At 33.8% G+C, this 26,750-nt stretch overlaps 1 protein-coding gene across 1 annotated transcript; it reads left to right on the top strand.

Moving 5' to 3' along the window:
- Positions 1-7,550: 7,550 nt before the first annotated feature.
- On the top strand, positions 7,551-26,743 carry LOC132727675 (protein transport protein Sec24C-like). Its single transcript, XM_060713243.1, has 24 exons — positions 7,551-7,693; positions 8,963-9,115; positions 9,746-9,839; positions 10,188-10,404; positions 10,799-10,861; positions 11,921-12,578; positions 12,805-13,064; positions 13,457-13,565; positions 14,146-14,273; positions 14,657-14,795; positions 16,802-16,917; positions 17,488-17,615; positions 17,986-18,064; positions 18,258-18,370; positions 18,803-19,013; positions 20,570-20,740; positions 21,197-21,293; positions 22,165-22,449; positions 23,005-23,199; positions 23,840-23,943; positions 24,347-24,428; positions 24,909-25,012; positions 25,438-25,527; positions 26,010-26,743. Exons 2-24 carry the CDS (start codon positions 8,977-8,979, stop codon positions 26,148-26,150), a joined length of 3,723 nt encoding a protein of 1,240 aa, XP_060569226.1. The 5' UTR covers positions 7,551-7,693; positions 8,963-8,976; the 3' UTR covers positions 26,151-26,743.
- The last annotated feature ends 7 nt before the right edge of the window (positions 26,744-26,750 follow it).

Below are 26,750 nucleotides of genomic sequence, written 5' to 3'. Positions count from 1 at the left end.
CCACTTTTTCATTTTTCATTTAATAACATACTTAATTCGTACTTGGACAAAAGGAGACTTATGGCAAAATCGACATGTTGAATTTTTCAGCATTGATATGTGATATTTTTTTCATTCATTAACGGATTTTATTTGTACATGGAAAACCCGACTTGCTGAAAACCTAGAGTTTGACCTTGACTTTAAAATGACCTTGGCTTATTTATTTCGAGGTTTATGTATACCATTTGATGTAGAACTGTAATACATGTAATTAATTGTGTCAACATTACAGAAGAAGAAAAACTTTTCAACTCTGTTATATATCTCAAATCGGGCTAAAAATGGTACACTAATACGTTTTTAGTTTTGATTCTGTTTGTAATATAAGATTCCTGTATTATATTTTGCATATCTTAATTCGGTTTTAAGTGCCTATGTAAGATTTTTTAAAAATATTTTTAGGTTTTTAGGTCCTCTGTGGAGTTCCTTTAATTTAGATAGTAGAATAAAAGAACACTAGTATAATGACAACATCGATCGGCATGTTGAATAATTCAAGTGTGAATTACCTTTACCGTCAACACCGTCAACGCCGGAATGTGAAAATAACGCATGATTCGTGCAATAAGTAACGCAGAATTGTGCAATAAACAGGATTTTCAACGCGGTAAGAAAACTGGCCAATATTTTTTTATTTAACCGAACTGAAAAAAAATCAATAGCCGTATACGGTTGCGAACTCAAGATTATTTCCACGTTCAAGATCATTCGTGAAAATGATGGCTTGACCACCGTTTGGAGCGAGATTTTGGCTTTTTGTCGTCTTATAAGTACAACAATGCATATTGTATCATAGTTTGGTGACCTTTCTGTGAGTTAAATCGTATAATATACATGCACAGTGCAGTAACTAGTGTGCAGGTATCAGTTACCCGCACTCCAGATTGGCTTTTTTTTTACTGTGGTTTACTTATTGTGACGGCAGAGAAAGGGAATGCGACAGAAATATCATATTCAGATGCTCGTTCATTGGTTACTTTTTCTAGGGTTTCATACTGTAACAACAGGGAACGTGTTTTTATGTTTGAATATGATACAAAAGAGAAAAAACATCAAAACACTCGGCAATCTGATTAATACTCGGGGGCTATGCCCCCTCGTACAAATCAGATAGCCTCGTGTTTCGATGCCCTTTCTATTACTTATACCGTATAATTTCGATTTTCGGTAGGCAAAGACATAAACATAACTTCTGGTGATAGAAAATTGAAAATAAACTGATAAAATGTGATTCAAGCCGTTTTTGTTAGGTAACGCCGATGTACGTGAATTGTGCTTCGCGGTAACGCCGGAAAATGAGATTTTTTTCTTATATGGTACAGAGGATATTGAATGAGTGTAAGTTCAATACTAAATTTATTGCACGAGTTGAATAAAGTTATATTATGCGAGCCTCTGGCGAGCATAATATTATTTTATTCAACGAGTGCAATAAATTCAGTAATGAACTTACACGAATTTAATATTCTATTTATCACATACCAAAAATAAAGACCGTTTAAAGTGAAATAAGAGTCATTTTTCATTGACGCGCCTATAGTATAACGCTAACTTTACACTATGTTTGCATAACGCTAATGACGTCACGTCAAAATATATGCACGGTCGTGCAATACCATATTTACGGAGTCGCAAAATCGGCACGGGTGTGTGATAAATAGAGGATATTGAATGAGTGTAAGTTCAATATTGAATTTATTGCACGAGTTGAATAAAATTATATTATGCGAGCCTCTGGCGATGTAATGAACTTACACGAATTTAATATTCTATTTATCACATACCCAAAATAAAGACAGTTGAAAGTGAAATAAGAGTCATTTTTCATTGACGCCCCTATAGTATAACACTAACATTTAGCGCGTCTGTACACTATAATTTTCTTGCATATCAGACAGGATTATCTACCGTTTTCACCGGTGCTAGAAAACTCTGTCTTACACCCCCCATGTCAATCTCCACACAGTGATCTCCCCTTAATTCTTCGGCGTAGATCTCTGCCACCAAGGTCCCGATATATCAGAATTTCTGATATACTATATTTTTTCAAAAATTGTTTTATCTACTGCTTTTATCTATCAGATAAGTTTTCTCTCATTTATTTAACAATGTTTATGAATAAATAAATAAATAATATGAATATTTAGAAATAATTTTAAAAATTATGAGATTATTTTCTACCGAGACGATATTTTGATATTTTATATTTTTTAGCTTTTGAATTTATTTTTCGTTATTTTGTATACTTTCGATTATTTTTTGATAAACCATGTCGAACGTAGGCACTAAAAGTTAAAAATAAAACAGAAAGAGAAAAATAACGTTAGATTTTCTTTGTAACGGTCGATATTTACATTTGAATTTCGACGTTACGTCATGTGACTTTCATCATCATGTGACGTCTTTGAAGGCAGTGATTACAATGGCTGTGACTAAAAAAAGGATTGGAGCACCACACTAAATACCGTATTCCGGTATATACCGGACAAGGCGCTTGAATGATAAAATGCTAAAATCTTGTCTTTTTACCCAACGGAATGAACTTTAACAGGTCTAATTCATCTTTTCACACCGAATCAAGTACGATAATCAAGGAAAAATGTAAAATTCGGCGAAAAAAACGATATTTGTCTATTTTGTGATCATGATTTCTGCAAGCGTCTGGAGGTACTGCTCCAATTCTGTATTGAGCTAAATCCGATTACAATTCTGCCAAGGGAGGTAATCACTGTGAGGAGTTTGCCCCCATGTAAGACAAGTCGCGTGCGTTAAATGACGTCATTGACGCGCGCCTTTTATGAATGAATCGCGTTCTTAGGATGACGTCATTTTTCCTTATGAATGAAGTTGTATGTTCATACGCTACTATAAGAAAAAAGTGCGTAATTAGAATATCAGTTTTCGTAATTTCTGTTCTGAAAATAATTGATATGTAATATGCAAGAAAAAGAATCAAACACCGGCTGTCGGTACAGACGGGAATATCTAGCTCTCGGGTAACTGTTTAGCGGAAACTCGGCAGAGCCTCGTTACCGCCGTAAACATTCACCCTCGAGCTAGATATTCCGTTCTGTACCGGCAGCTGGTGTAAGATTCATATAGTATAACGCTAATGACGTCACGTCAAAATATATGCACGGCCGTGCAATACCATATTTACGGAGTCGTAAAATCGGCACGGGTGTGTGATAAACCGAATTATTACACAGGTTTAACGCCTTTTATCGGCGAATATTATCAAGTTATTTGCGACCTATAGTCAATGTATTTTCTTCGTAACTTATTAAGAAATATATGATAATTAGATCTTGACAAACTTTCAACATTTTGATTGCATATTGTAACTTAGTACAATTTGACAATTGTTTCCTGAAATAAAATTATTATTTGTGAACATGCTGCCCACGTCTGATCTTGTTAGAAAATAAGAACAATAAACTTAGTTTGCAAATAAATTGAATATAAAAATAATAGAAAACAATCAAGAGAAGAAGTGTCTGTATATTTTATGCCTGAAATAATGCACCAGTAAAGCTTGAAAGTCTCCATATGTCCTTTATTGTGTTGGCGTGATGTGAAACCCAACCAAAACAAATATTTGGCTGTAGCAATTTGCCTGGTGAACTTCTGTGCATTTATTTTTTTTTTTCTCTAATATAAGGAAGTAACTTGTATTCAAAAAGATATTTTACTTAGAAACTATAATGCCTAAAACTTGTGAAAGCATAACCATATTGTCCTTTGCTAAAGTTAGATAAATTATAACCTTTGGGCTACTCTTAGGGTTTCTTATTATATGTTAACTTGTATGGGATCTACCGTAGGAGTTTATGCTAGGTATTACTCTAGACGTTTACAAAACTAACAGGACTAATGACCCTAAAAGAGGCCACCAGTACAGAGCCAGGTCACATCCATACTAGTGACCATTTGCTCACTCATGTATCTCATTTGTCCAAAAACATTAAATTTCTAATAGCAATCTCTCAGACTTTCAATGAACTGTTCCAAATTCACAGCTGTGTAAAACCATTTCATAAATTTACCAGGTAAAGGGTGATATAGGCTAAAGATAGGTTGAATATATTTCGGTTACTTACTCAATGTACATGTACTAGTATATGGAGAGCTACTAGAGATGTGTTTGTGGAAGATTACATCTATCCATGCCATGAAGGTCTAAAAGTGGACTTCTTCATGTTAATAATTAATTAAGAGTGAGAACATGAAAACTTCTATAATTTAACAAAGCCCATTTTCATAACTACGTTCTCAATCTTCGTACTCACTTCAACAAAGACTTATATTAGGAACCTTATAGCTCTGTGGTTTCAGAGACGAATTCGAGACTGTGTCTTTGTTCTACGCAATTAAACTAAAATAAATTCTGTACAAAATAAATTAAAGTTTCCCCACAAAAATATATTTGAAAAGTGCTGATACTCGCCGATTAATGGCGTTAAACATGTATAACAGTTCAGTACCATATATGGAAAAAAAATCACATTTTCTGGCGTTACCGCGAAGCACTATTCACGTACATCGGCGTTACCTCATAAAAACGACTTAAATCCCATTTCATCAGCTTACTTCAATTTTCTATATCACCAGAATTTTAGTAAATGTCACTTGCCTACCTAAAATCGAAATTATACCGTATAATATGCATTGTTGTACTTATAAGAGTCGACAAAAAGCCAAAATCTCGCTCAAAACGATAGTCAAGTCATCATTTTCACGAATGATCTTGAAAAGTAAACAATTTCGTGGAAATAATCTTGATGAGGGATAAAGAGTAATGTCTTTGCAGCCGTATGCAGCTATTCATTTTTTTCAGTTCGGTTAAATAAAAAATATATTGGCCAGTTTACTTACCGCGTTGGAAATCCTGTCAGTTATCCGCATTTTATTGCACAATTCTGTGTTACTTATTGCACGAATCGTGCGTTATTTTCACATTCCGGCGTTACTGGATATACGCGGTGGTCAATATCCAAATATGAAATCAGGGTCTTTCAAATAAAATTGATTCTATTTTAAAGACCCTGGTGAAATTTTGATTTAATTACGTATGGTATAATGATGATGTCCCACAAGTTGTCCTTATAAACACAGGTAAACGTTGCGTGGCCATGACTTACACTAAACCCCCGTTCCCCCTCTACAACCCAAAACCCTAAAAAAAAATTATGAAAAAAAAAAATTTTTATGACTTAAATATTATAAAGGTATTTTACTCTACTTGCATTTTGCATAGAAATATCACTAGCATCTCAATTATCAGCGCATATATTCATCAATTTTTCACCAATCTTAACAATCTTGGTCTCAAATCTTAGATAAATAAATACTCTTTAAGAAAACAACAATGACACCTTCGCTGATTATACGTAGCAAGAAATATCCAAGCCCAAACTGTCAACAAATGAAACTCGGAAGAGATCTGATTGCACCGTTTCAGTAAAACTCTCACGAGTAAAACACACTAAATTCACCGTGAAAGAATATTTCTTTGTATTGCGTATTTAAATATGATAAAATTAAGTTATTATTTATAATAATTGTTCAATCAAAGCATCATATGAAACTATAACGCACCTTTTTTCCTATATGTCAAATTCTAATTCCAAAATGAAAGTAAAATGGGCCTGCAGATTGTTTTCAAATGGAGTATTTTCATTGGTCACAGGAAAACCTCGGACCAATGAAAATACTTAAAGGGAAACAACTCTGCTGTGCCAATTTACTTTCATTTTGGAATTAGAATTTGACATATAGGAAAAAAGGTGCGTTATAGTTTCATATGATGCTTTGATTGAACAATTATTATAAATAATAACTTAATTTTATCATATTTAAATACGCAATACAAAGAAATATTCTTTCACGGTGAATTTAGTGTGTTTTACTCGTGAGAGTTTTACTGAAACGGTGCAATCAGATCTCTTCCGAGTTTCATTTGTTGACAGTTTGGGCTTGGATATTTCTTGCTACGTATAATCAGCGAAGGTGTCATTGTTGTTTTCTTAAAGAGTATTTATTTATCTAAGATTTGATACCAAGATTGTTAAGATTGGTGAAAAATTGATGAATATATGCGCTGATAATTGAGATGCTAGTGATATTTCTATGCAAAATGAAAGTAGAGTAAAATACCTTTATAATATTTAAGTCATAAAAATTTTTTTTTTTCATAATTTTTTTTTTAGGGTTTTGGGTTGTAGAGGGGGAACGGGGGTTTAGTGTAAGTCATGGCCACGCAACGTTTACCTGTGCTTATAAACTGTTTGAAAGACACTGAAACCACAATCCAACCTGTTAAAATTTGCTAGCAAATAGAAAAATCTATATTTCGGTTAGGATATACACAATAAATACATGTACATGACAACGTAGGTAAACAGCTTAACAAATAGCTCGTCGAGCTCGCTATAATTGATTGATGCGACACTGCATCCCCTGGCCCGAAGGGCCTGCTCGCAAAGCGAGCTTTACGGTAACGCGAGTACCTGTTAAGTGATGGTTTTGAAAACTTTCGTCCAAAGGACCGAATTGGACACATCGCAACCTTTCGAATTTAAAGATAACGATAAAAACTGAGGAATTCTGACTGAAAACGGATGTGTAGACTGGTCACCCGCGCACGTCTATGGGAACCATAATTGGACAGGGAACCAGAATAACGGAAGCTGTGTATAAAATATCGAATGATAAAATGAAAATCGAAGGCGCCATTTTGTTTGAAATCTGATAAATAAAAACATTTTTTTGTCGAATTTTGTTGTGAAAACTATCTAGAATGAAAGAAAATGGTCTAACTAAGAAAATGAATCCGAACACCAATATCTTTTATTCAGTCGTTAACGCTGTACAGACGTTTAAAGTATTGTTTACGTGACGTCACAATGTAGCGCCAAACAGCACGTGCAAAACAAACAAATCAAGTACGCTATTTTAATGTCGCAAACGTTTTAAGTTTTACATTTATTTCACTTTAAATAATCTTTATTTCGCTTGAAAAAATATAGAGTGAAATAAAATAAACAAAGTTTGATCAACGTTTTCAAAACTGGTTATTCATTTCACGACAGGGGAGGAGCCATATTTAACACAGTACGTGTGACGTCACGCGCATTTGTCACTGCATTTGAAATAAAAATGAGCGATTATTTCATACTATTTCACGTAAAAAGTACATCGAGCTCGCTTTGAGGCTTTGCCTTTTTCATATTAACTTGAACATCATTGAATTGATACCATGGATTTATATTACAATATAATATGTAATATAAATCCGTGATTGATACAAATAATAACTAAATCTTGTTTACCCAATACTGTAAAATATATCGCCATCAAAAAAAAATAAGAAAAAAAACAATCGCAAGAATTGTTTTTAGTTATTGTATAAATCGTTTATCGCTACCATATGATAATAATAATTATGGCATGTACCAGGTTTTGAGCGCAACTTTTTTACCGCCCCTCTTCATGTTTACGTGGCATGATGTGCGCATGCGTTAGCGGAAGCTTAATACCAGGACGTGGCATCTAGTTCGTGTAATCGTGAAGTGTCAAAGTTTGTGTGTTGTTATCATTTATATCACAATTATTTTAAGACCGATATTTCCAACGAAATCAGTATTTAATGGTAAGAAGCAGTGTGGTAATTTCATTTATAGTGTAACCTTAGTAATGCAATTTAAGAAGACCCGGTTTGACCGGTTGTTGTCAACTTGTTAAAACATCATTTGTTTGTGTTTATCTATTTATCTAATAATTTGGATCGTATCTGCATTTTTAGTTTAATATTGTGAATTGTGACAACGTTTCAACAGGTAAAATGTTTAACTCGTTCGTCAAAGAAGAATATTTGTTGTAATTTTCGTACATGGAATGTTCGACCACATGCCAGTCTTCAAAGTGAATTTTATTTCTTGTTAAAATGTCATTTAGAAAATGTTAACAGACCTATAATACTTTACTATCTATATTTAACTGACAGTAATGCTAAGTTATTCAGAACAAAAGTTTTGGCTGAGACTTTACAGACTCGCTGTCAAACTGTTACATTGGAAATACAGAGTTCTCGAACCCAAGATCTCTGGGTTCAGAGGCAGACACCTTAACCACTAGGCCACCGCTCCCCTTGTCGAACCATTAATTTAAGGGTTACTGGTTGTGTAGGTTCAAACCCCTGTCAGGGGCAAGCCTGTTTCTACAGGATTTTTCTTTTAAGTGCATAGCCAGCTTTTTACAACTTGTACAGGGCTTCCACTTATGGAAGTTTGGGAGTCATTTACTCCCTGATTTTGGCTTGTGACTTCCAAAATCTAATACTTTTCCTTCTTTACCTATATAATGTGACTTCCAATATCAGAGATTTTGCAGTGTCTGACTTCCAAATTTTGGAACTTAGTGGAAGCCCTGCTTGTAGGTCCATTAAAGGGGGTGTGTGGGCTTAGCCTCCAGAAGCCGAAAACAAGTTCAGATTATATAGAGCAAAATGCACATTCTGAAGTATTTTGAAGGAAAATCATTAAAACAATAATTTTAAACTATGAATAAGGTTCTAGCTGCAAAATTTACTGAGGACAGTAAATCAGGCATAAACATAAACACACTTGATTCGACCATACAGCTTGAACCCACTACCAACCTAGATCCGTCTGTTTTTAATGTATTTTTGGGACTTTTGAAAATGTCTATTTCTTGACCAACTTGTAGGCCAGGGCCTACATGGCCAAATAGTAGCTATGCCACTGTATTTTATGTAAATAAGTAAATTTCTATACCAAGATGAATATGATGATTCACACCATCTTATTGCTTTATATTTATAATATCACCATTAATTCTTGGTATATGTAACTTTTTAACATAAAAGCTGTGATTGATATTTTGACTATTATAATTGTAGCGTGATCAATTGTGATGAATCCCCAGTTTCCGGGACAGTATGGCCAGGGGCCACCAGGTGGTTATTCAGCACCTGTGTCTACTGGATATGGTCCACCATCTTCAGGTCCACCTGGATCTGGTCCAAATATGTATAATGGACAGCCAATGCAAGGTACTCTTACAAAATGACTTAGCTCTATATGTTTTATATTTTCATCCAATAGCTTCTAAAAATTATAAGCATGCATCCTCTTAAAAAGAAAATTGAATGTTTTCAAGAATATAGCTTATGTTCTGTAAATAGTTGAGGTTACTATCAATAAATGGTCACTAAATGACTAATACAGTATTTTCCAGATTGCACTGACAAGTAAATCTGTTGTCTTATATGATAGAAGATAGTGAGTTTTTTTATTACATTGTAATTAATTCTGGTTGTGACTGTAAATAAATGGTACACACATGCCTCAAAATACTGTGTAGTAAAGACTTTTATTACAAGTGAAGGATCTACATGTATGTCAGTTTTAAGTATGCGGCTGCCAGAAAAAGAGCATGAAACAACACTCCTATTAATTTTCCTACTTTGCATCAAAATTAGATTAAATAATGAAGGCAATAAATCTGGTGTTTGGCAAGCAAGGTCTAGAAAATAACTGGTCCGAATGCTGAGCAAGTTCAGAATGTTTATTTTGTAGACAGCAAATAAGCAAAATATTGCAGTGAAATTTTAGCTATAAGTATGAATTTGACAGGAACTGTAATCTCACGTATAATACTAAAATTGTTTTTATATTATCAGGGCCTGGCCATTATGGAGGTCAATCAAAACCTGTACAAAATGGACCAGGAGGATATGCTGGCCCCCAAGGTGACTTGGCATATGGGGCTCAAAGGTAGGGAATGTTTGAGCATAATAGTTCTGTCTGAAATAAGGCCAAAAAGGTGTTCTTAAAAAGATTGCTAAGTATTTAGTTCATGGTCCAGGTCCAAACACTGTCTGCATTACAGTTACAGACCTTAGTTTCTTACTATATGTTCATATGTATTTATTGCACCAACAATTTAACAGAGTCAAAATTAATAGATTGTTTTTTTCGTCCACAATCTTATACCTTTGTGTATGATATAACTCAAAGAAGCAAAAAATAGCAACTAAATGAACAATGTATGGTTTAGAAATTTATACTGGAATATTTCACAATATTACTACCATTTATTATCTTTCTTTCTACTCATTTTAGACCAGGTATGCCTGGGCCAATGCCTACATCTGGTGCAGCACCACCGGGACAGATGGGTGGGCCAAGAGGCCCTGGACCTCAGATGGCACCTGGTCAGGGACCACCCCATCCTGGACAAATGGGAGGAGCAAGAGGGCCTGGCCCTATGCCTCAAGGACAGATGGGTGGACAGAGAGGCCCAGGCCCTTTAATGTCCCCAGGTCAAGCCCCAAATCAGGTAAATTTATTGCTCCTTTCCTTTTATTCAATTTTAGCTGCTTTATTGTCATGATCCACTTGTGTTTATTAACCAATTTTAACCCTTCATTTAAGAAAAACTCTATTCCTCTCACCAGTGCAATGTGTTGGTGTTATACAGTGCTTAAAGTCTTACATGCAACTTTTTGTACAACATCCTTTCTTACCAACCACTAAAGATATTTGCCTGAAACTTCACACAAACAAGTTGAATAACAAAATAATACTTTGAACATGTTGTACGAGTCTAAGAGTAAATTTTGCATAACTGAATGATAGATTTATGCTGTAATTTTTTTAAAGTAAAGTATAAACAGGTGGAGTAGAGCAGTTCTGTCACAATTCTGTAACCAAAGTTGCATTTTACTTTCCAGATGAACAATCAAATGAGTAACCTCAGTATTTCTGGGCAACCACCAAGAGGTCAACCACAAATGGTAATTTTCTTTTTCAAATCATAATGAAGATTAAGTATTTAAAGTGACATTATGCTCATATTTTCATAGTCAAGTTAAGCTGCACTGACTATATATTTCAAAAGATTGACTGACAATTCATACTGAAAAATGTTAGGACAAAATTTAAATCTGCTTAAAATATAAAAAGACTGCCCCACTCTTTTTATGTTACAGGTAAATTCTAGTGGATATTTACAAAAATTGTTTGAATCGATGCATTGTTTATTGTTAATGAGAAATAAATTTTTATATTTAAAGGAATTATTGCAAAACGAAAACTTATTTTGACATTCACTTGTTCACTCTTCATACCCTTGGTTGGGCATAATGTCACTTTAAGTTAAGAAAAAAGAAAAAGAATTGAATATGCAAAAGTGTTTCTGTGTTGGGCCTATTCCTGTACAAGATAGTTTACAAATTAAAGTTTCATAAAAAAATGCTTAAAATTTGTTTTGGGAAAGTATATGTTTATTACTGTCAGAGAAAGACATGTCTTTGGCAATTCTTTTTGTCTGAGTTTAGTCATAAACATATGTCAACATTGATGTTTAATTTTTAGGGATTGCATCGAGTAACCGGTTAACCGAGTACTCGATCGAACGTCAGAATATCGGTTAACAAAATTGATATTCGATTACTCGGAAAAATATATATCTTCTATTTTTTTGCGATTTAGAAAGATTGGTGTATCCAATTAGTTCAGAAATTCGGAGATGTACATGTATCTTCATAAATAACCATTAAATGCAATCAAAACATCCTTGCAGAGGTGCGAAAATTATATCATAAATTTAACGAGGCCATCAACAGTTTGACACGCGCAACTGTGTCGCTTATGTCATCCAGCCTCTTATGATATTTAATGACCTTTAATTGTGTTGATATTGTGTGATAATCTTTGAAGATCACTGGCAATCATCCGAGTAACCGAGTACTCGATCGGAAAAATGACCGAGTACTCGAGTATTGATTTTGGTATTCGTTGCCATCCCTATTAATTTTATATCATTGTCATAACTGCTGTGCTTGTATTTATAGGGAGCAAGACCACCAGCAAGTTCTACACCTAGTTATATGCCAGGTCCTTCAAGCAGCATGGCAGGACCCCCAAGTGGAATGGGTGGTCCTCCAAGTGGAATGGGAGGTCCACCAAGCAGTATGGCAGGAGCCGCAAGTGGAATGGGAGGTCCACCAAGTAGTATGGCAGGACCTCCTAGTGGGATGGGAAGTCCACCAAGCAGTATGGCAGGACCTCCTGGTGGGATGGGAGGTCCTCCAAGCAGCATGGGTGGACCTCCAAGTGGAATGCGAGGTCCACCAAGTAGTATGGGAGGGCCTACAAGTAATATGGGAGGTCCCCCGAGCAGTATGGCTGGACCACAAGGTTATATAGGCGGACCTCCAAATAGTATGGGAGGTTCAAATGTCATTTCTCAGCCATCAGACAGCTACACTACGCCTGCAACAAGTGGGTATGGACCTCCTCAAGGAATGCAGCCATCAGGGTTCCCACCACCTCAAACTAGTATGGGTCAGCCTAGACCAGGGATGGGACCGCCAGGTGGTAGTATGCAGCGTCCACCAATGGGCATGCCTCCAGTATCCAGTACACCAGGGTCATTTGGACAAGGTTTTGGTGGACCATCTCCAATGGGGCAAACTCAGCCAGGACCACCAATCAGTATGCCTGGTCCAGGTACATATAAATATACTTAATATACCTCATAAAGATAAGCACATTTATTTGACATCAAATAAATTTTTCTTCTAGTATGACATTATAAGTATTGATTTACACCAATAGGAGTCTATAGCTTATAAAACTCAATATTAGCAGTTAGTAAGTTAGTTTAAGTAATGTAAGATGGAGATTTCACTTGAAAGCTTTCAACTGTTGTAACATGAATTATTTCAATTTAAAGGTTACAACCAACCATCAGGGTTCCCTCCAATGACCGGTGTAGGTCCCGGATATCAAGCCCCTGGGGCACAGGAAATGTCTCATGGTCAGTTTGGAGGTGCCCCGCAGCCACAGTTTAATCAAGGGTTCCCAGGAACACAACCATTACGACCGGGAGCTCCAGGTATGCCGCCTGGTGGAATGCAACCTGGTGGTATGCAACCTGGTGGAATGCAGCAACCTCCTCAAAAGAAACTGGATCCTGACCAAATGCCAAGCCCTGTAAGTTTCTTATAATTTGTTTGTAGAAAATGCACCATGCACTTGTTAGTTTAACTCAATGATATCTTCAAAACTGCAGCTAATGACTTCTAAGTTATTGACAATCTGTGCTCTGATTGCAAGAAAATATTTTATGGAAAAAATTGTGATTTAATTCATAATTTGTGTTAACACCACTTTACTATATGAAAGAAGACATTCTGGTCATAGTCATAGAAGAGGGTTTCCTAGAATTTTTTAGAACATTTCCTAGAATAGGAAAGTTATGTTTTATAAAATAAAAAGTGTATTCCTAGACAGTTAATGTGAAATATAAAACAAGATTCCCTTGAATTATATACATTTTGGTTACAGGTGAAAGTTTTCATAGATTTAATGCTTAAAAATTTCAGATTCAAGTAATAGAAGATGATAAAAGAAATAGAAGTGGAGTGTTTAACACAGCTAGTAAAGGTGGTGTTCCACCATTAGTTACTACACAATTTACAACACAAGATCAAGGTATGTTCAGTCCTATTTCTTAAATATATTTCTTATTTTCTGAATATAATCAACAGAGACAGGCTTGTAACCGAGGTATGACTATCATGATTGCATAAATACGTTTCTGTATCTGAAAGAAGTCATATTTATGTTTCATTTGTGATATATGTGCAATTTTCAAAGAAAAATCGTCTTTGATTTTATTATTGTCAAGAGTTTTTTTATGGTCCCTGATAGTAATTGCTGACATAGAATCACATTCTATTGTTAGTTTGAATTTTTCTATTGTTCTTGAATTTTTTATGCAAAGAATAAATCCAACTGGCTTATGAAAAGTCCATGGTTCTTCCAAAGAACATGTGTCTCACCTGTGCCTATAAAACAAATGAAGGGCATTTAGGGGTCTTCCTTAACCAGTAAAAGCTGGAATGTAACCCTATGACATTTACATATCTGTGGTACTTGAAACTCAATGAGTAAAAAAGTAGAATTTGACTGTTTGGTGAATACCAAAAAGGGTTGGTTCTACTGTTATAGATAATGAGTTATACAATATGATTAAATGTGGTAATTTATATTTGTACATTTCTGTTTCCAGGTAACTGTAACCCAAGGTTTCTACGCTCCACCATGTACAATGTGCCCTGCACTTCTGATATGCTCAAAAACAGCCATATACCATTTGCTTTAACTATTTCACCATTTGCCAAACTACAGGATGATGAGGTAAATATTTGTATTCTTTTTATGAATTAAAGTTGCTTTCTATAGGAAAGATTAAATTGTTGGGAGCATAGGCATAGATATTAACTGAAATGAATATTTTGACATTTCTTGCCCACTTCCTTTAATTTAGGTTGTTGAGAATTAATGTGGGTCAATATAAATGTATAATATTTGTCTATTAGCAGTCTTTCCTTATAGACTATTTGGATTATAATTGGTTTCTTTATGAATTATTTTAGCATCTACTGTCTTTTTAAGGAATATTTGTGTTACATTTTCATTGCTGTTTGCATGAATTTTCAAATGCTCTGTTCAGTTGGTAACAACAATTTTACTGTCTTCAGTATTTAATTTTACAACAAGTACTGCTTTTGTTATTTCAGAATCCTCCACCAATAGTGAATCTTGGAGAGTTAGGTCCAGTGAGATGTAAAAGATGTAAAGCATATATGAATCCTAATATGATGTTTATAGATGGTGGACGGAGGTTTCAGTGTGTCTTCTGTGGTGCTGCGACAGATGGTGAGTGTACATTTTATACCTTATACCCATGTAATGTGTGCAGATGGCTTGTACTGCCTTCAATGTAAAATGTTAATGAATGTTACATGGTTTAAATATCAAAATGATGTTGTGCAACCAGTAGTATAGAACCTTGTCAGATTGTACAGAAATACAAGTTTGTCTGGCTATACACTTGTTTGTATAGACCTCATATAGGGCTCATGGTGTTTATCATAAGGATAGTTGATTATGCTCTATCCAGCATTATTTGAATAAAGGGATTAAAACAGTATTTTCATTTGTATGAAGAATTCATTTGGGGGTGGGGTGATGAAGAGAAAAGGACTTTACTTTGTCCAGTTAATATGTAACCTCTTCAAGCTGTAGGCTTTTTACTTGATTATAGCAGTGATTAATCTAGATGTGCGTCTTGCGTAAAATACGCATAAAAATCGAAAAAGACGCACAGTTTCAAAATATGTGCGTTCAATTTAACGCATGCAAATCAGGTGGATTATAATCCAAAATATCACGATAAGTGATTTCTATGTACTGTTTGATTACTTTAATTTCATCAGTTGAATAATTTTTCAATTTCTTTAGTTGAATAATTTGATTTCCGATGATTACTTGTGCAAGACTAATCCCCCATTTGCTTGAAACATTAAATCCCTGTGATCGGTAACCGCCTATTATCGGCATTAGCCAATCAGAGCGTCCATTTTGCATGAGAGCTAATCGCTACAATGGTGAAATATGCAGAGATCTGCCTGCGCCATTGGCGCTAAGGCGCTAAAAAATGAGAATGGCACAGGAAAATTGTCAGCAAAGGGCCAAGGTTGCATCTAAAATCTGTGCCAGACTTATATTGTATGTTATTTAGTCATCCAGACAAAACTGGTACCAACAGCAACAGGTTACCCATTCCCTTGTAATTACGCATATCCTTGAGTTTATCCATTTCCCTATTATAGCATTTTTCCGAGTTATCTACTTACCTTATCCTTTTTCCACACAGATAAGCATTTCTACTACCATAAATTTAATCCAATAAAGCAAACAAAAAATCATTAATCTACTTAATATTTTAAATAAATATCGGTAACTGAAAAAAAAGTGTTGCTATTTTAAGAAATGCTGTAAGTTACAGTATAATCTGACAGGTGTGTAAATTGAATTCCCCTAAGGTCACTCAAGTTCACGCAGAGTGTAAAAAAAAAAAAAGATATCTATTACGTCATCAGAATATTTGACAGGGTGATTAACCAATCAGGGAAACATTGTGCATGACTTTTTTTCATGATCAAAAGGTCTGTCTGTGTATGCTTTCTACACAGAGGCATACAAGGAGCAATAAAAGTCGTCAGTATGTATACAGTGTGATAGGGACATTTTGTGCAAATTACGAACAATTAAAATGGATAATGCACAGTATTAGACATAAGTAGTAAGAAAATATAAATTATGCAAATAAGATTTTTGAGCAGCCAATAAAAATTGTTTTGCCTGCAATTAATATTAGTACCAAAAAAAACAAACTTTTTTTATACACTTTAATTACTTAATCGCTTGTTATAAAAACATGCAAATCATGTCAAGGATCTGCTATAAAAAAAATTTCTGCTAAGACGCATTTATTTTGCTACATGACTCATTGATTTTGCTAAAGGACTCATTGTTTTCAAAAATGTGCGTCATCCGACGCATTGTAAGGAATTTCTAGATTAATCACTGTTATAGTTATTCTTAAGATCATGTAGAGTACCCACAAAGAAGTTTATTTGAGCCGCGTCACAACAAAACCAACATAGTGCGTTTGCGACCAGCATGGATCCAGACCAGCATCCGCACAGTCTGATCAGGATCCATGCTGTTCGCTTACCAACTCTATTACAAGTAGAGAAACTGATAGCAAACAGCATGGATCCTGATCAGACTGCGCGGATGCAAACCCATTATGTTGGTTTTGTCATGGCGCGGCTCATTTATGTCTTGCTAAACAGTTTGATACTTGTGTTTTTCAGTTCCGGATGCCTATTTTGCCCATTTAGATCACACCGGTAGAAGGGTGGATAGTTATGATAGACCAGAATTGTGTCTGGGTTCCTATGAATTTGTTGCCACAAAAGATTATTGTAAAGTAAGTTAACCTGTTTAGCACTTTGTAACACTTTAATATAAGTTAGTTACTACTTAAGAGTTGTAAAGTTTAGTCATTTACAGAAGGTTTGACCTAGATTTTGTAATGGTGTTAATGCCTTAGAGGACTTCCATAAGTGAAAGTTTGAGAGTCATTTACTTCTGATTTTGGCTTGTGACTTCCAAAATATATTCACTTTTCCTTCTTTACCTATATAATGTGACTTCCAATGTCACAAATTTTGCAGTCTCTGACTTCCAAATTTTGGAACTTAATGGAAGCCCTGGCCTTAGAAGTGGAAGGAATGATAATTAGGCCATTGAGTTTACACCATAAGCATCTCATCACTTTAAGGATTCTTTAAAACAAATGGCACTTCAAGTAATATTTTAACATTGTGAATGTTGTGTTCATTAAGCATATAAAATATCTGGTGTTCTACTAAAGAGTTTGCCAGCAGTAGCTGGAAATCAACTGCAAGGCATTACATCATAATGGTAAAGAGTGGGTAAAGGAGAGAATTATTAATGAAGATGTATTATTTAATATTTTGCATGTATTTGTTTACAGAACAGTGTATTACCGAATGCCCCTGGCTTCGTATTTATGATAGATGTGTCGTATAATTCAGTGAAGAGTGGATTGGTTCATTTAATCTGTGAGAGATTAAAGAAAGATATCCTTGTTAACCTACCAAAGTATGTATTTATAGTGATCCAATGTATAAAGAATGATAAATAAAATTGTGAAATCTGTAAAGTTTACAAGATGCATGATAAGTTCTGTGGCTTTAAGGGTTTTTTTCACATGAGAATATTTTAAAACATTCAGATGTTTTATTTTTTTTAACAGTCGTTAATTATATTTTAAATATTTTAATTTGGTGACGTCTGTTTTGGCAATGATTGGTAAAAGGTTAAGTTAATACGGGTGATAACGCAGCCGAAGCATATTTATTTTCTGAAGTAAATATTCTGTAAATGACTGCCTATCAGAATTTCTTTATTATAGAATGAATTATAGATTCAATTAACATTGTATTTAATGTGGTTTATTTATTGTTTCCAGAGATTTGGGCGCTACACAATCAGAAATCAGAGTAGGATTTGTTACTTATGGAAAAGAGATTCATTTTTACAATGTTAAGGTATTTCCTTTATTTTCATGTTGAAATGCTATGCTACAAAACCAGACACTTGAACATATTGTTTACTTTTTTTCACGCTAAGACAGCATTTTGTTATGTTTCTTAGATTAAAAGCAGATTTCTTTTTCTTTATAGTCATTGTAAATTCACGTTGTACAGATTAAATGAACAATATTGGTATTATTTGTTATAGGGAGCATTGGCACAGCCACAGATGTTAGTGGTGTCTGATGTAGAAGATGTGTTTGTACCTTTATTAGATGGATTCTTTGTAACCTTAGAGGAATCAGAATCAGTTATTGACAGGTATGTTTATATATACAAATTTCCTGATTTCAATTTCTTAGTAGTTAAGATAAAAATTATGTCCTCTAAACTTTTATATGGAGTGCATTCAGTATATAGACCTATTGTACATAATTTAGATATTTTGTGGCATATTTTAGAGTTTTCCTTGAAACTCTGTTGTTGTAATTCCATTTACTCATGAACTGTTAGTTGTTTGAGGCCATTATTATTTTCTCTGGATCAAGGTTGCTAGTAATTTGTAACAAATGAGCTAGTAAATCTAGGAAAACTTCAAAAATTTGAATTTTGTTTTACATGAAATAGCCACTCTCGACTGTGAATGGAAATAATACCTTAAGACAAATATTTATTATTAACTTAAGACAAAGTAGGTAATTTGAAAATGTTTCATATTTTGATTTACCATACAATGATAATTATATCCAACAGTTTACTAGCCCAGATTCCCCAAATGTTTGGAGAGTCAAGAGAGACGGAGGTGGTTCTAGGACCAGTGATCCAGGCTGGCCTGGATGCACTGAAGTCGGCTGAAAGATCAGGCAAATTGTACATATTTCACACCTCTTTACCTATTGGAGAAGCCCCTGGAAAATTGAAAAACAGAGATGATAGAAAACTCTTGGGCACTGATAAAGAAAAGGTAAGTTTAATAAAACAATTGAGAACATTTAGTTGTTCATAAAAGATTGAAATGACTTTAATGTTCAGAAAAAACAAACAGAAATGCTTTTTGTGTCGCCTCTACGGAGTAGTGGCGACATATAGGGATCACTTCTCCGTCGTCCGTCTGTCTGTCCGAGCCAACATTTGATTATTATGAGCTTCATTCCGTAGTTAAATAAAGAACATAAACTCATAAAATTCAAATTAAGAGCTATTTTTTGGTTTTTATGAGCTTATTTTGCTTATGGACGTTGGTCCAGGTGGTGTTTATGAGCTCATTTGCCTCATAAACATCAAATTTTCCGTCTGTCCGTCCGTCCGTCACAAAACTTGTCCGGACTACTCCTCATAAACTACTGGTGCAATTTCATCCAAACTTTACAGGAATGATCAGTACCAAGTCTAGTTGTGCATATTGTCAGCATTTTCCGGTTCAATGATTTTTGTCAGAGTTATGGCCCTTTAATAATTTTTAATTTTAAAGTTTGTCCGAACTACTTCTCTTATACCACTAATGCAATTTCAATGAAACTTTACAGGATTGATCTGTAGCTCAAGTCCTTGCGCATATTGCACGGGTTTTCCGGTTGAATGATTTTTGGCCGAGTTATGGCCCTTTGATAAAAAGGTTTCTTTTTCTGTGTGTTGCCAGATACACAAAACCTTGTCTGGACTACTCCTCAGAAAGTACAAGTGCAATTTTATCTAAACTTAACAGGACTAATCAGTACCAAATCAAGTTGTGCATATCGTCTCGCATTTTCTAGTTCTATGATTTTTGTCTGAGTTATGGTCCTTTAATGATTTATCCGGACTACTCTTCTAATACCACTAATGCAATTTCAATGAAACTTTACAGGATTGATCAGTAGCTCTAGTAGTTGCACATATTACATAGGTTTTCTGCTTAAATGATTTTTGGCTGAGTTATGGCCCTTTGATAAAAAGGTGTTTTTTTTTCTGTGTGTTGCCAGATACACAAAAGCTTGTCCGGACTACTCCTCATAAACTACTGGTGCAATTTTATCCAAACTTTACAGGAATGATCAGTACCAAGCCTAGTTGTGCACTGTCTGTCCGTCTGTCACAAAATTTGTCCCAACATGAAATTGGCCATCATGAGGCGACACATGTGATTACTGATCGCTCTTGTTTATGGGATTAAATTCAAAATATTTCAATCCATTTGTGATGTTGGCAATATAACTGGTTTATATAAGTTTTAAATACTGCATGATCAAGGGATCTTTGTTTACCATTAAAACTGTCCACTCTCTTAGCTCAATATGAATAGCATTGTGTATGTAAACCAGGGGTTGCTGGTTTGCTCTTCAAGTGAGTTAAAATTTCTTTATGACAATGAATCTTGTACATTGAGCAGAATGTTCTTTTGCCTCTCACCACCAATTAAGACATGTGTTATTAGTAATTTGTCAATTTGTGAGAAACTTGGTAATGTTGATGTGTCTTAAATCCTGGAAAAAAGCATAAAATCAAGTATGTCACGATTTATAAAACTTGATATTATTGCAGACTATACTGACACCACAGACAAAGTTTTACAGTCAGTTAGGACAGGAATGTGTGGCAGCAGGTTGTAGTGTGGACATGTTTTTGTTCCCTAACTCTTATTGTGATGTAGCTACCATCTCTGAGATATGTAGACTCACATCTGGAAACATGTATAAATACAGCTACTTTCAGGTTGGTATTTTCATTTGTTGGTTACCATTTGTTTAAGCTTTGAATATTGACTTTAGAAATTGAGCAGTTTTAAAAGTATGAAAAGAAGCTGGGGTTTTTTTTTAAAGTAAAAAGTTAAATTTTTTCACCAATTTTAGAGATTTTTCAGTTACTTAAATGTGAAAATTTCTTTTAGAAATGGTTCATTTGGAAAAAACACAGTATGGATTATTTTTTTAAACATTAACATGTGGTGAATATGGTTTGAGGCAAACATATTTTCTAAAAGGGCAACTTTCATACATGTTGTAGTGTCTTTCTGTTTTAATGACCAAACTTAGACTTTCACATGTGATAGTCTCTTACAAAGTAATGTTTTTGAATTAATTGTACTCCAATTTAAAGATTTCTGCTTTACTGCCAACAAATATGTTTAAATAAAATCCCATTTATGTAATATTTCTTCTCTGTTTATAGGCTGACCTTGATGGTGATAGATTTATAGAAGATCTGAAAGCAAATGTTGAGAGTCAGTGTGCATTTGATGCTATAATCAGAGTGAGAACAAGTCAAGGTATGTTTGTTATGAGTACATATGTTATACTTGAAATGTTAGCCTTCTTTTGGACAATAATTACAGTGATGATGGAAAAATAGGATAACTGACTGATGTGTCCCATGACATTTCTCGGACATCGGGTCTGATGTGCATTGGTGTCTGAGCGCTTATTCAGAAATCATGTTGGATAAGTAGTCGGTCAGAAATATGTAATTACTGGTCAGTTATCCAGGAATGTTGGTTAGGTTGATTGACTGCCAACATATTACCAAATATTGTGTTAACATTGGAGGAAAAACAGAAAAAAAACAAGTAAACATTTATTTGAATGTAGTAGTTTGCAGTCATCTGTCTTCCAAAATGATTCAAGTTTTTGTTGTTGATAAGTTGACAGTTACATGTTACAGGCCAGTTGTTGGTAATGTTGTTAAAGAACCCAAGAATATTACCTACATCAATTTAGCATTGGTATATAACTTGACATTGGCAGTAGATTCATATAAGTGAATGCTAAACCTTAGCAAAACAAACATAATATTGCCTGCGATAAGATTTGTAAGATAAATAAGATCTGAGAAGTATTTTTTCCTGCAAATTATAATGTTTACTGTTACATTTATACTTGATCAAATTAAAACAAGGAAACAAATGATAAAAATATAAATCTTTATTTTTGGCATAACTGGCTAAGAAACATCAGACCAAATGAATGATTATAAAATAAATATAACTTGGAAATATAACTGAAATTGGAAATAAGACACATACATGTTTAAAACCATTAAGTCTGGTGGAGTCTGAGCCTCCTTCTTTCTTGGTATTGGCTTACAAGCCTAATCCCCACTGTTTCATATATATATATATATATTATATTCTTCATGTACAGGTATTCGTCCAGTAGATTTCCTTGGAAACTTCTATATGTCCAACACTACAGATGTAGAAATGTGTGCTGTAGATAGTAATCAGGCAATAGCTGTAGAGATAAAACATGATGATAAACTTAATGAACAGGAAGGTGCATTTGTTCAAGTGGCAGTGCTCTTTACAAGTGTTAGTGGACAAAGACGTTTAAGAATTCATAACTTAGCACTAAACTGTTGTACGCAGTTGGCGGACTTGTTCAGAAATTGTGAATTGGATACTTTTATAAATTATATGTCAAAATTCGGTAAGTGGCCTTTGAGATGTTTTAAATGAAATTTAGTTAGATTATCTTAGTTAGGGTAGTCTTTGATATAACTTGTATGGTATTCCATGAACTCATTATATAGCCTCTTGATTTTCAACACCTAGTCCCTAAATATCAATATACCCATTCTGTAAAAAATCTTCTTAATTGTTTAAACATTGTCATGTTATATAATTTATTTTGTAAATATTCAACAGAAAAAAATGATATGTTATTGAAATATAAATAAAAACTTAAATATGACATGTGTCTAAAGCTTGTTAAAATTCAGCATATTTTGTCATTTTGTGCTTTTTAAAAATCAAAAAAATTTTTATGTGACAAGACTTGACAAATATTCCTGTCGTCTCAGTCCTGCCTAATGAATATAAATTTTATATGAGTTATAGAAGGGATATTATTGACCAAATTTATACCAGGTTTTAATGCATTTAAAACTTACAATATTTGAATATGTTAATTTCTGGTGTAATCATAATTTGATTATTGGTTTTATTAATTTATGAATAATTTCTTTATTTTGTTTCCTAACAGCTATTAGAAACACATTAAATAAAAGCCCTCGTGAGACTAGAGAACATATAATGACAGAGGTAGCAAATGTATTGGCGTGTTACAGAAAGAATTGTGCCAGTCCATCGTCAGCAGGTCAACTCATACTTCCAGAATGTATGAAATTGTTACCTCTGTATGGGAACTGTGTCGTTAAAAGTGATGGAATTCAAGGAGGTATGTCAGACCTTATGTTTTTAAACACAGCAGAAATTGAATTCTTTTTTTCAGGATTAGCTCAGATAAAAATCAATAATGTACAGCAGAAAAATGTTAATTAAAAGTATAGTTTATCAGTTACTGAATGTATATTATACATGTATGTTTCGTACTTCTTCAATATCGCTATGTTGTCATTGCTAATATTGCAGTGTTTAGAAATCATACATTTAGAATCCATGATGTTATGTGGATGATTGGTATTTTAAAATATGGCATGAAAATGCACCTGGTCTTTTTCTGCTTCCAGTATAGCTAGAATGTCATTTGGGAAGGTGTCATTTGACCTTGATAATATTGATTAGACTAAAATCTTATCTAATGTTTGGTATATGAAAAAATTTTACCAAATTTTGTGATACATATAATAATTGTTAATGCAGAAATGATTAAACTGATGTTGCAAATGCTATTGAAACAAACATGCCTTTTTTAAAGACTCCCCATACTTAACACATTTGAAAATTATACCTTTTAAAGGATTTTACTTAGCACATTTGAAAATTATACGTTTCAAAGGATTTTGATTATGAAATAATACTTTTTGTTAGTTTGGAAAGAGTATATATTGAATGATATAGTTGTAATTACATTCTAGGTCAAGACATATCCACAGATGATAGAAGCTATCTAATGCATCTAATCAACGCCATGGATGTCAAATCATCTTGTGCATTTTTCTACCCAAGACTTATACCATTAGTAAGTCCTTGTACATCATCCTTATTCCATATATCCTAGAATATTTGCTAATATTTAAATGAAGAAAAGATGATTGATTATATCAAAGGTATTTGTGACATCATTATAAGGTGAACAAACATGACTGTTATGTCATGTTTGGAAGTGTTTGCAGGAGTTACCAAGGTAGCTGATAGAAGATCAGAGGTGCTAGTATAGTGCCAATGTATTGGATAAGTGCCAATTTGTATTGGAAATTAAGTGTATTTTGGGATATTTTTCTACAAAATGAACTTTTATAAAGCTGTACTTCTTTATCAGAATTTGTTTTGCTGAAAACCCAAAACAGAAAATCTATGGATTTGTAAACAAAAACAAATGAAACAGTTGATCATATATTGAGACAGTATGTTTTACTTTACAGCACAATTTAGAAAACACAGAATTACCTGTAGCATTGAGATGCTCTTCTGAAAGACTGATGGATAATGGTGTCTATCTGCTAGGTATGTCAATTTAATAATGTATTGGGATTAAAGGCTTGATATTAATGGTATTCAGAATATCAGCATTGTGAACATTAATTATCTTCAATAAATCTAAGGATTAACTGCATGATTGTAGGAGGGTTTCATACACCTTGCAGTGAAAGAGTGATTTTATTCCAACTGCCTCTGTGGTCGAGGGGTTAGAGTCGATGACTTCTAATCCAGTTACCTCTCTGGCGTGGGTTCAATCCCCGGGAGATGCTTTGGTAGTTTAGCACGGAGGAAGGTAGTCTAGTACTGGTGTAACTCTCCAGGAACGATGGTTAGGAAACTAACCGCCTATATTACTGAAATACTGTTGGGAAAAGGCGTAAAATGAAACAAACAAAACAAACAAATATTACAATCTGATATGTGACAAAGCGCAAGTATTACTTACAAAAAAAACAACAACAAAAACCCATGCACGTTATATAAAGTTAAATATACAAATTACAGAAAATGGTGTATCAATGTTCATGTGGATAGGACACAGTGTAGATCCAGAATGGGTACAGAATGTGTTCAGTGTTCAAAGTGCAGCACAGATTGATATCGATAAGGTAATGAATATAATTTATATTATCTAAATCAGTGTGTTTTTTAACATCTTATATACTAGATAAGTCCTTACCATCTTGTTAATTCGAAACGTTTTAATAGAAAAAAGAAATTAAACACAACCATAAAACATTTGTTTTCATTTGATATATGGAAAAAAAAAAATTTATATTAATAAACTTTGCAATGTTAAATTGGTTAATCTTTGAAATTTCAACTGTCTGTTGTAAATGTAAGGAATGTTTCTATCAGAATGTTAAATTACTGGAAAGCAGTTTATACAATCCAGCTGATCAACGGCACTGAAGGAAAGTTGATATTATAAGGAAAAAAAATCAAAGAAAAAATGACCTTTTGCATATCTAAATATATTAAGTTATGATATTGATTAAAGTGGCAATAATTGACAATAATTGATATATTTCAGTGTCGTCTGCTAGAGCTTGATAATGACCAGTCACATATTGTTAGAGAAGTTATACAAAAGGTACGAGCACATAGAAACAGATATATGAAGGTAAGATTCTATTAATGCATTGCAAATGATATTCTTGAATGACCAGTTTTATAACACAACTTTTATTTTGTGCGAGTCTGAGGTGGCTAAGGCAGCTAATTATTTAATCTCTCTCATCTAACACTTGTAGTTATGATTCGTAAAAGTGATGTCAAACTTTCTTGTGCGGAAGCTATTTGGCTGGCTACTGAAAGGTGAAATTAATAAGTTAGTGGCTATTTGCCCTATAGAGAATGCATGGGTAGGGGCTTCTAAGGTTTCTTCCACTTAACGTAAGTTAAGCTTGTAAGGTCCTATATATGAGTTAATTTTGTGCAATATAAATATCTTGGGGAAAAAGTGATCACGCAGAAGCATAAAAATCAGCAAAATTACATGAAAACTGCAGACTCGGTTTGATTGAGTCTTTACAATCCAAACAAAAAAAAATCAATTTCTCTTTCTAAGTACCTGCATTAACTTACCTGGTATATTTATTTCAGTTAACAATTGTAAGACAGCGAGACAAACTGGAGCCGTGGTTCAATCACTTCCTGGTGGAAGACAAAGGACAGAATGGCAGTGCGTCATACGTAGACTTCTTGTGTCATATTCACAAAGAAATAAGGAACTTACTTAGTTAGATAATACCTGTGAGAAGTTGATGACAACATATTGTGATATACGAGACGGAAATTCATCTGTGACTTGAAACGTTTCTGCCATGTTGCCAAAGTTTATCGGATTTAAACATCTGGCAATTGAAACTATTGATATAGTACAGCAAAGTTTTTTTTAAAAAAGCACAACATTGAAATGGTTCAGTGATGTGTTGTATAAAAATGGTTGAAAAAATCACAGTTGTGAAAATGTACAACACAAAACAGATTGAAATGTGATGATTTTATTTTGACATAAATTATGACCTGTACAACACTAAACAGAGAATTGTGATTACTGATAAGTTTTGATTGGATGAAAACTCTTCCTTTCTTTCTTAAATGGCATCGTCAACACAACATAATTGTTATGTATTACTTGTACACCAAAAGACATGATTTATGCAAAGGTACTTTCGAAACAGCCCTCATTCTTGTATCATAATGATGCATTTTTAACACCCCTGCATGAATGTATTTATTATTACAAAGCAATATACACTCTTATAATTATATGTGATGTCCACATCATGTCACATACAATAAATAATAAAAAAAAAAACATGACTCTTTAAGTTGCTACTA

Source organism: Ruditapes philippinarum, unplaced genomic scaffold (genome assembly GCF_026571515.1).
Source record: "Ruditapes philippinarum isolate M1 unplaced genomic scaffold, ASM2657151v2 ctg14630_1_1_1_1, whole genome shotgun sequence".
NCBI classification, from domain to species: domain Eukaryota; kingdom Metazoa; phylum Mollusca; class Bivalvia; order Venerida; family Veneridae; genus Ruditapes; species Ruditapes philippinarum.
Note: the sequence above shows the minus strand (reverse complement) of the source record. Positions and strands in the feature narration are given on the sequence as shown.